The sequence below is a fragment of the Notothenia rossii genome (genome assembly GCF_949606895.1).
Source record: "Notothenia rossii genome assembly, chromosome: 3".
Taxonomy (NCBI): domain Eukaryota; kingdom Metazoa; phylum Chordata; class Actinopteri; order Perciformes; family Nototheniidae; genus Notothenia; species Notothenia rossii.
The window spans coordinates 76,667,305-76,678,097 of NC_136901.1; the positions used below are offsets into that span (position 1 = coordinate 76,667,305).

The following is a 10,793-nucleotide window of genomic DNA, read 5'->3' on the forward strand; positions in this document are numbered from 1 at the left end:
AGCCTCGGGGGCAAGAGAAATACACCAAAACATAAAAGGCAAAGGGCACATTATAGCCTGATCCCTGCTGTGAAACACAATGAAAACACTGTGGTCAGGTGGTGATAAAACACTGTCAGTACGTGGTTAGATGACAGTTATTGTTTCATGCCGACTGTGAAAACAAACAGAAAGGTTGAATTTATACCAAATGAAATCACTGTGGAGCTATTATAAATGCGCAAAATGAATAAATCTGGTTTTACCAAGTCCCAGAAGGGCAAAACTGTGGGTAAATCAGCAAAAATAAATGAGTGGGGCTACAGTAATACATATTTTTATTGTTGATTATTTTCTCAATTAATCGTTTAGAGGTTTAGTCTGTATAATGCCAGAAAATAATGAAAGTGTTGACAGAAATCCCAAGATGATGTATAGTCAGATATTTAGTGTACTGACCAATAAATCAATTATTAAAATAGTTGGTGAATAATTTAGTAATTGACAACTAATAAATCAATAAATATTTACAGCTTTAGCTTTGAGTGGGTGTATTATAATATATCGCCATACAACATACCTTTATATACTTTTACAGACCTTTTTCGCGTTGTTGTGTAGACTTTCCAGACTGTGCTGAACTGTTCATTTGTTGCCCCCCGGAGAAAAGCTGCTTAGAGCGGAAAGGAGATTACATATAACCAAATATACAAAACACTGCAAAGCCTATTTGACCCCTACCTATGAAAACATACACAAACACCTATTTTGAGACCCGAGTCTGCATATAGATTTGTGTATAAATCTGACCCGACGCTTTCATCCGCACATAAATACAGTACTTACTTACAGTATTTTCTCTTAAATGGTCTGTAAGAGCCTGAAGCTTAACTTCGAGGGGATTCAATCCTCTCATATTAACAGTAGTTCAATCACTCTCACACACACCGCCTTGATCCAACCCATACATATAATAATATAAAACTCTACAAGCAAGACCTGTAACCATTCACAGAGCAAATGTAGGGTTGGCCTCTGGCTCTCAAAACGGTTGAATTTGTATAACTCTGTCTGTAAAACCCAGAGGGAGAGACAGACACAGGTGACCTTTGGGGGAGGGGAGGTCACCGGATGGGGTCACTGAATGTAATCTTTAAATAACCCTAACCCAAAGCAAGGACTCAGCCGCCTGGGGAATACATGGCTGCAGCTCGGCCACGCTCAGCCGTTGAGTGTGTGAGAGACAGAGTGAGTGAGAGACAGAGACAAATGTCTAATTAACCTCCACACATCCCACATGCTCAAGGCATCTTTATGTAGGCCTTAGTGTGAGTGATCGGGCACAGACCCAGTCTTCATTCATTCATCTGTGTAAAAACACCTTTTGTAGATCAGATGAAGCAATTTGAGGCTTCCACACTCTGAGACAATGAAACCAGGCAACCTACCAAAGTTAGTGACTTTAGCATCAATGTAATGTATTGTTTGTGTAACTACCCCTTTAATGCATCTCACAAAGGGAACATTGCCTATATAGTGGATACATTTCATAACAAAACTAGAGGACCTTTAGTGGATATGAAGTTATTTAACTCATAAGTTTCAGTTGATTAAAAAAGCAAAAAATAAGACGGTGGATTTTGGAACCATAACTGAAATAAAATTAAATGAGAGAAATGTTTTAGCGCTGATGTGGAGGTGAGGACTTTTCAAACATAGAGGCATGAGCATATTGTTAATATGACAAACTGTAAACTTTTAACATTTAACATTTAACGAAGATGGACAGAAGGAAAAACAATGTGTTGGATACTTTTAAGGACTATTGTTAAAAAAGGACTAAACTGCGTAACTGCAGAACAACTTTTTCCTACACTAAAATACAAGCCAATTCCAGGCTTGAAATTGGGTTTTTCTGCAGGTTAGCACAAGGACCAAAAGACTCATGTCCTCACATTTAGATTTTGCATTGTAAGCACATGCTTACAGACCATGACCATGAGAGGGTTGGCATGATGACATAACTGCATACATCAGGGAAAAATATCTGCAAATATAGGGCACATGTTGAAACATGCTGACAGCAACACTTTTATCAAAAATCTATTTGCAATGATGTCCAAATCCATTTCGAGGCATCCTTTGTATGTTGACCCTGCCCCCTGGTGTCTGGAAAATAATGGTGCAACAACAGTAGATGGTACTGAACAAGGCAATATTTGACATACCTACAATATTTTATTTCACTTTGCAAGAACAGGGTGGGAAACTATAGCTTCTTTAACAACATGAACTTTCCATTTTACACCACATCAAAGTTTGAGGATATGGGCATACATACAGTAAGCACCATTTTGAAGGAACAGACATGCTATCCTACGTTTGCATGCCACGTGTCTAAATCTAATACCAACTATACTTTCTTTATTAGCTGTGTGAAAAACATTATTTTGTAGATCATTCAGTTCATAATGAACAGGTGCTTTGGTCTGTATAGTTACTTTTCAATGACAAGAAAAGCATCATTGTAAGATCGTGTCATCTTTGAGAAGTTTTTTTTTCTTTACATCAATAGAGAATATTTCATCATATTTTCATGGATGATTATATCCATCCATTTAATACACCTAATACAAAGCTTTCCTTTTGAGTGTGACCCATAATTATGAGATTGAATCTTAAAATAAAATAAAGACACTCAAAATGTATTTTGACCATGTATTAAATAAATATAATACAATTTGATGGTGCTTTTATTTTATTACTTCACATCAAGTATGAAAAAACCCAAATCCTTGAATGGGGAAATAGGCAGATAGGCAACTGTGAAAGAAGAAAATAAATTGCAGAGCCATCACTTTTTAAACGTTTTCAAATGGGATTAGGGGCTATTTCGGGCTCCTGCTGTTCGTCCATGTAGTAGGGGTCTCCTTGGTGGACTCTGTGATTGTGCACCCTCAGGTTCCCTCTGTGGGCAAATCTCTTCCCACACTCTGTGCAAGCAAAGGGTCTCTTCCCCATGTGAACGTCCCGTTGGTGGGCTCTCAGGTTCCCACTGCGGGCAAAACGTTTCCCGCACTGGGCGCAGCCGAAAGGCCGCTCCCCTGTGTGTGTGCGAGTGTGCACAGTCAGCTCAGAGGGGGTGAGGAAACTCTTGTCACAAAACTGACAAGGATGCAGTCTTACTCCTGTGTGGCGTAAAAGGTGTCTGCGCTGGTGGGAGGGGTAGGTGAAGCACTTGGTGCAGTATGGGCAGGTGTACGGCCGTCCATTCGCTGCAGCAGGAGCTGGAGGATGGCTGAGAGTGTGTGTGTGTCGCAGAGCCAGCGACTGGGAATTGGACTGTGTTCGGAGAGGGTCTCTATTGCCAAAAGTTGAAACCCGCCGTGTGTGATTGACGGGGCCTCTCCCTCCCCTGTCATCTCTGGGTCTCCATGGAGATTCCCCAGGTGGGGCTTGAGGCTGAACCTGCAGTACCCCCTGGCCCTGCACAGAGTTCTGATGGGAGATGTGGTTCTCAGGCTCCTGGTCCAGAAAAGGGAAGGAGCTATCGTCGTCTTCGTTGCTGGTCTCGTCAGAGCCAAAACCCCGTCTGAAGCAGAGTGTGTCTGTGCCGGCGCTGCTGCCAGCTGGACCAGAGCAGCTGGTGCCTTCGGCCTGCAGGTTCTCCAGACCGGACACCCCACCTTTGGTGCCATCCAGCCCTGGTAACCACTCCCCTGGTTGAGCTAGCCCAGGGTCAGGCCTGGGGGAACAACGTCCGCTCTGGGAGATGGAGAGGAAAGGGGTGGAGGCTTGATCCCGGACAGATCTGATATCTGCACCGCCCTGATCCCAGTGAGACACTGCAGGGACTAGGAGGAAGGGACAAGTGGTATGGTCACTACCGTGTAGAATTATAATTAAACTGTTCAATACTAAACCAAACATTTTTTGATTTATACATTAACAAATGTTCAGCATTATTATCATTTACACTGTTGTTATAGATTTTTTATATACATATTTTTTTATTTAAAAGTTTCCATATTTATTAGTGTTATGTATTGTAGCATAACACAAATATTTAACATACTTATTTCTTAGTAATAAATTATATTCCAGAATACGAGCAACTCTAGTGTATAGACCTAATGTATACCTAATGTTCCTCATAGGGACAAAGTAGTTCTGATCTTACATTTAGCCTTGGCTTGTGTAGCAGACAGGGTATGTATCTTCCTCTGTTCTCCAGCAGCAAGCGTTACCTCTGGGACTTGGACTGCCACAGACCCCACTGTAGGTTGTGATCCAGCACGCTGTGAACAATAAGCAACACAGATCTGTAAGACACAGAAAAGCCAAAAGCAAATGTCACTTTATTCGGGCTGCAGATATCATTATAGCTTCTTAACATCAATTTTTAGGACATCCGACTTTTAAATCATTGAGGACAGGGTCTGACCTCATGTTTTACTGAAGCTCCATCCTGGCCTGTGACCTCTTCTTTCATCCCTCTGAGGCTCTGACTGAGTCTTTCCACTGGGTCCAAATGAGAAGACAAATCCTTTCCCACATTTAGTCCTGTGTAAGAAAAGTGTAGGTGGTCAGTGCATCAGTTAAATGATAGGGATGAGAACTTGATTATAATTGGGGCTTATCCACCTGCAACAATGCAAAGGATAGGGATATTTAGAAGAAGCACCAACATCTTGTCCTTAGGTAAAGTAGTAACACTATCGTGTAAAATACTCTATGTTCTATAATTGATTATATTTTGTATTAACAATCTTCCAGTTGTTCTTTCAGACAAAAGTTGGTATTCCCCTCTGAGGTGTAGTGGAAAAGAAGTATGCATCTTGAAATAGCAAGATAATAACAAGTAACTCCACATTTTCCATCAGTACAGTACTTGTAGTTTACTTAGTTATTTCACCAGCTGTACATCAAAAAAAATATGGAATGGTTTGACATACAGACTTGGTTACAAGATGATACAACTCTACCAGTGCACTGTCCACTTTCATTAGCATTTTTCTGACCCAAGTAAGTTTTTATAAAATTCTTAAATACCATGTGAGCTGTATTACCTGATATGTTGGGGGTCTGCTGCCTCGTGCTGCCCTCTCTGTCTCCTGATGACAGCTCCCCTCCCTCGCTCCCTCCACCCTTACGCCTCCTCTCCACTTTCTCAAGCCTGCATCTGAGGATGGAGATCTCCTCAGTTTTCTGCGCTAGCCCTGCCTGCTGCTCACACAGGCTGCTCTCAAAGATCTTGGCGATCTCGCAGACAGCTGCAGCCAGCAGGGAGTCCATGACGGTGGCCAGCTGAGCGTGGAAAGCACTCCTCACCGTCTCCATTGTGCTTTGTTTCAGGAAGGATGTTTTAATGTCAGCGAGGGATTGACACCAAGGTTTTATTCAATGGTTTGCCTCCAGTGACAGTCGAGGAAGATGTGTCTACAGCGATGTGCGCTCCTCTACCCTGGAACTATGAACTGCCACACAATGTTGCCATGCTAAGTACCTAGGCCATTTCTATTATTAATATATGGCAGCAAGTTGCTTTTATAGTACAATCTGATTGTTATTAAAAATCTGCTGTGCGGCTGTTTAAGATCTTTCAATAAAGATGACAATGGTGTCCAGGCTTTATTTGTTGAGCTAACGCTAAAGCAGTGATGGCAAACAACGTGATGCAATGCAGTAAGCCGGTTTGTTTAGTTGATGAGCATTAACACAATTACAATTAGCTACAAGAAACATGCTGTTGTAACAAGCAATACAGTAAGGAAGCTAACAAGCTAACGTGTAAACAAGGGAGCCAACGAAGCGTAACCAGTGCTAGCCTGTTTATAGTCCAGGTGCTAGTTCAAGCTACTACTCTAGCTAACTGTTTACCGGGCAATGGAAACAACCAAAGAAGCTGGTCGATTCTGCAATGTATCTCAACAGAAAGCGACCAAATAGCTTATCTGGCATAAATTAAATCCATGAAACGATGCAGCGACACGGCGTCCAACTAACTAGCAGGTTGATATCATTTATGTGATGTGATGGTTGCAAGTCTCGCGATAACAAAGATGAGGATTCAGGTACAGCAGAAATCAAAGAGCCAAAATAAATGTAAATGATGTCATATACTGAAAAACACTTCAATTGTTGTGATGAATTCCTGGACTGAAAACAACTCTGCTACTCCCCTTAGAAAGACCAATATAAAGAATCGATTTAGAAACGGGTAAAAATAATAATAATAAAAGTATATCTATGTTATGGAGTAATTCATGATACGAGACCATGGCCCTTTCTCATTTCGTCAAATCCCCCTCCTCGACTCCTCTGTCCTCCGGTAGTGACCCGGAAATGAATTTCAGCGCGCCATGTTGAAGGACATCTCAATTCTCTAAATGCACTTCGAGGACCGAGGATCGAGCGTCGAGGAGGCTCTCTGGAGGAGCTATAACGGAGGATACACTAATGGGTCCTTCGCGGCTCCTTCGCGGATGCATTTCCGGGAACGTTGGGTATAAAATAGGCGTGACACACCGCTGGAATCATTTCAAAACCATGGCGGGAGCAATGCACAAATGTAAGTGTTGACAATGATACGTTACATTAGTTATTTAAGAAGTGAAATGCGCGATCCAACTCCGCCCGTCTGTATGCAGTTAGAGCCCTCTAACCGCATTCCTTATTGACATTTCACCTGATATTCTTTATGTTTTTATCCACATTTTAACTACACCCAATCCTGCTACAGCATGTCATGATGTTTAAAAGTGCAAACGTTAATTTTTTTGTAAGAGTGTTAAATCAACCAGAACTTTGTTTAGCATTCAGCACCATCATTTGGTTTGGGCTATGTTGTACACTAGAATCCATCGCTCATTACAGTCTGTAAATCTTCCAACAGTTTTAAGCTACACCTTTTACTTTGTCTTTTCACAGGCACAGAGCAAGACACTCTGACCCTCATCAAAGTGAGGGTCGAGAACGATAACCTTTTTACTGGCCGAAGGCACACTGCCAAGAAAGCCTGGGAGTGAGTGACATTTTCCTGGATTGGGAACATAATAGATCCGTATTTTACGGCCATGCATGAGGCCATCGGTGGGAGGCCATCCATCGACCCTCCCACCCTGATGGACTCGGCCACTGCTGCTGTGGCTTCTGGCAGTGGCTCAACATCCACTGAGGCTGTCCAGAGCCAGGCCACAGTGGAGGATGAGGAGGCCACAGAGTCTGGCTCGGACAGCCAGGAGTGTGTTGAGCCATCCACCTCTGCCGGTCCCCCTCCCCGAAAAAAAAGAAAAAGCGCTTTGCTACAGTTCCTGGAGGCAGAGGCGGAAAAGGAGGAGGACCGCTTCAACCGCCAGCAGGCAGCCTCGGAGGAAGCCTCCGCCAAATTCCTCAAGCTCTTCGAGGAACTTGTTAGGAAGGAATAGTGTCTTTTTTTCTTCTTCTTTTTTCTGTACTTTGGATGTGTTAATTTATTCTTTATTTATATACAACATTTAGTAAACATCCATCCATCCATCTTCTCCCGCTCTGTGGTCGGGTCGCGGAGGTAGCAGTTCCAGCAGAGAGCCCCAAACTTTCTTTTCCCTGGCCACATCAACCAGCTCTGACTGGGGGATCCCAAGGCGCTCCCAGGCCAGCGAAGAGATATAATCCCTCCACCTGGTTCTAGTTCTACCCCTTGGTCTCATCCCAGCTGGACGTGCCTGGAACACCTCCCTAGGGAGGAGCCCAGGTGGCATCCTTACTAGGTGCCCGAACCACCTCAACTGGCTCCTTTCGACGCGAAGGAGGAGCGGTTCAACTCCGAGTCCCTCCCGGATGACCGAACTTCTCACCAGGGAGACACCAGCCACCCTGCGGAGAAAACCCATCTCGGCCGCTTGTACCCGAAAAACATATTTAAGTTTGACCTTAACTGGTGGTGTGTTCATATTTCTGTTATTCAGCCAGTGTTCGTCGGTCATGGTGGCCCCGAACACCCTGTATGTAATATAAATGTGTGTGTGTGGGGGGGGGCGGGCATGGGTGGTCACTGAAAATGTGTCCTGATATCTGTTCTTCACAGAAAATGCAATTAAAATCCTTTATTTATCCAGGTGAAATCCCATTGAGATCATTAATCTCTTTTTCAAGGGAGACATGCAGAGCCAAGGCCATAGAGTGAGTTAGAGAAAATAAATTATCAATTTTCTTTAGAAAAATAATAAACGGGTCCCACAAACCCGAACACCGTACAAGGGTTACATCAAGCATGAAGCCTTCTTTACAATTAGAAATACAGAAACACACATGTTTACTGAAGATACAAGGAGATATTTATTTTATACAAAGCTGATTATACATTTTATGATTAGGACCTGACTGAAAAGCCAACGTTTTTAAAGTCATTTTGCAACCCAAGGCATAACTTTCTATAGTCATACAGAAAGTCATGGCCACTGATTTCCGCTTTTTAAATCTCCACCTCAAATAATTCTGCGCATAAACCAACCGTGTGTAAAGTATATCCAAATGCAATATCAGGGATGTTTATTATAAATAATATATACATTAACATTGAGGCAAGTTACTGCATGTAGCTCAAACCCTACATAAGTAAAATTGCTAACACATGTCTCTTCTTTCTTTTCAAGTTCAGTCAAAGCATAACAATATTTTATCACTGAACATGACTCAATTTCAACACTAAACGTAACACTTTCAAGAGATTGTGTGATGGCCTATTTCACATACAATTTGTAATAAAGATATGGGTCTGTAAAGTCCTTTGCTCTAAATAAACTTGAGCAAGGTGAAATTGGAAATAAGGTATATAAATGGACGAACAAAAGAACTGAGTAATGCATCTGGCCAGTAAATGCATTTTTCATCGGTGAAGAAAACAAACGGGTAACAAAAAAACTGGCCATAAATAAAAATCCTCTCAACAATAATCGTGGTCGTTCAGCTGGACCGGGTTGTGGTCAGGAGCCGAGATTTGGTCTTCCAGTCTCTCTCCGGCCCTGTCCACCTCGCTCCCCCCTCACAGGACGAGGTGGAGACCTCTCCTCCTCCTCCTCCAACAGTTCAGTCATGTCTGCAGTAATGCTGAGATTGTGCAGTACACAGCAGGCAGTTACCACAGCAGGGAGAAAGGTGTGGTTCACCTCCAAGGCCTTCGACAGGAGGCACCTCCATCGCCCCTTCAGTATCCCAAAAGCGCCCTCAATGATGCTGCGCGCTTTGGCATGGCAGCCGTTGAAGCGGCTCTGTACCCTCCCCTGTAGTGGCTCCCGATACGGGGTTACGACCGTTATGGGGTGTATAATGCATGGATAGCCACCATCTCCCACAATAAAGTACCCTGGTGGAGGGTACAGAGCCTCTTTGTATAAGGTACGGTTTTTTAGGACAAGGGTGTCGTGCACTGAGCCCGGAAATCCTACGAATATTTCTAGGAATTTACCCTTCCCATCGCATACAGCCTGCAGCTGTATGGAAGGAAAAAGCTTCCGATTTATGTAGTCCTGGCCACTGGGTCCGGGTGGGGTCTTTATTCTAATATGGCACCCATCAATGGCACCCACACATGAACTAAATACCGGGCTATCGGCCAACTGCATGGAAGCCCTGCCCGAAGAATAAAATGTACAGGTCAATACCTTTATCCATCAAACTAAACTGTACATACATATTCTGTCATAACAAATTAATCCATTGTTGTATTCCAATTAAAAAAGCCAGCTATTTTTCAACTATTTAAAACAATTGTAATCGAACACTCAAATACCTCAAGATGAAGCAGGATGGCTTTGCGCATTCTCGCTTTCCAGCGCTGAGATCGGCGTCTCTCCTGATTCCTGTTGTTGGTCAGAAGTTTTTGCCACTGCCGTAAGGCACATGCTGCAGCGGGTTTCATGACTCAATTTGTTTCATGTGGTCACTGAATATGTTTTTTGTTGTTGAGATTTAAATCACAGATGTGCCTGGACCTTATATAGCCTGTCAGGTCCCTCATGATTCGTTAATTATTTGGATTAGAAATTCGTTGCAGGTGTTTTGTGAAAGAGGTGTGAGTTGATGATTTATCATGTCATTTAGCCTACTAGTTTAAAAAGGTTAACATAGCGTATAGTATAGTGTATAGACAGTCATTGGTTTTTTTTGTGTGTTGTATGTGTGCATGTGTGAATATATGAAACATACATAAGCCTCATGTAGCCTATATGTCTGCCTTTATTTGTAGGGTACTTTTTATAATAATGTTTTAGTGCTGCCCAATACAGAAGAGATGCTAGTATGTGTCGAAAATACTCATACATTCGTGTCATACTTGTTGCAAATGGAATTAAAAGTAAATATGTGGGGGAACAATGTTCAGCTGATCTAACAGAGATTACAAAATACAGCGCTCTAACAAAACACTCACAGCTGATGCAGCTGTTGCCAAGTCATAATTAACGGACGTCGCTTAAATATGACCGCGCAGAGGAGTTCTCATTTCTCTAACCGCCTGCTGCTTCCCCTCCTCTCTCCTCGGTTCTCCTCCTCGGCTCCTCGGCTCGCATCTCCTGTGGGCGGGACTAAGTATCGTGGATAGGAGTCGAGGAGGGGAGTTTGAGAAATGAGAAAGGGCCCATGTGCATGTGATGTGTAACAGTTACAAAGGTTGGTGTAAAATCCGGGTTAAATTTGAGAATTACGCCGTCTGGTGTTACAAACGCGCGCCTGCATTACTGTAGCTTTGTTACCGCAATGGATTGTGAGAGATTCTCATAGCACGTGATGTCGGTGGACAAACATGTGTTATTACTTTATTAGGACAATAACGT

At 42.8% G+C, this 10,793-nt stretch overlaps 2 protein-coding genes across 3 annotated transcripts; one reads left to right on the plus strand and one right to left on the minus strand.

Annotated features, from left to right (window-relative positions):
• Window positions 1-2,683: 2,683 nt before the first annotated feature.
• On the minus strand, window positions 2,684-6,018 carry LOC307034144 (uncharacterized protein). 2 transcript variants are annotated; one of them, XM_079672904.1, is made up of 4 exons: window positions 5,049-6,018; window positions 4,424-4,542; window positions 4,160-4,301; window positions 2,684-3,833 (listed from the first exon to the last, which is right to left on the minus strand). In XM_079672904.1, exons 1-4 carry the CDS (start codon window positions 5,317-5,319, stop codon window positions 2,851-2,853), a joined length of 1,515 nt encoding a protein of 504 aa, XP_079529030.1. In that variant the 5' UTR covers window positions 5,320-6,018; the 3' UTR covers window positions 2,684-2,850. The 2 variants fall into 2 exon arrangements, with proteins under 2 accessions (XP_079529030.1, XP_079529031.1); XM_079672905.1 differs by having other exon boundaries at window positions 4,160-4,277; window positions 5,049-6,015.
• A 275-nt stretch (window positions 6,019-6,293) lies between these two features.
• Window positions 6,294-7,973, plus strand: LOC307034145 (uncharacterized protein). The gene is made up of 2 exons (XM_079672906.1): window positions 6,294-6,550; window positions 6,910-7,973. The coding sequence occupies exon 2, from the start codon at window positions 7,056-7,058 to the stop codon at window positions 7,404-7,406; it is 351 nt and encodes a 116-aa protein (XP_079529032.1). The 5' UTR covers window positions 6,294-6,550; window positions 6,910-7,055; the 3' UTR covers window positions 7,407-7,973.
• Window positions 7,974-10,793: the final 2,820 nt, after the last annotated feature.

Coding starts and splice junctions, on each gene's coding strand:
- LOC307034145 (XM_079672906.1), top strand. CDS start 7,056: ATGCATGAGGCCATCGGTGGGAGGCCATCCATCGACCCTCCCACCCTG.
- LOC307034144 (XM_079672904.1), bottom strand. CDS start 5,319: ATGGAGACGGTGAGGAGTGCTTTCCACGCTCAGCTGGCCACCGTCATG. Junction 4,302..4,423: donor GAGCTTCAGTAAAACATGAG/GTCAGACCCTGT, acceptor TGTGTCTTACAG/ATCTGTGTTGCTTATTGTTC. Junction 3,834..4,159: donor TACACAAGCCAAGGCTAAAT/GTAAGATCAGAA, acceptor CCTTCCTCCTAG/TCCCTGCAGTGTCTCACTGG.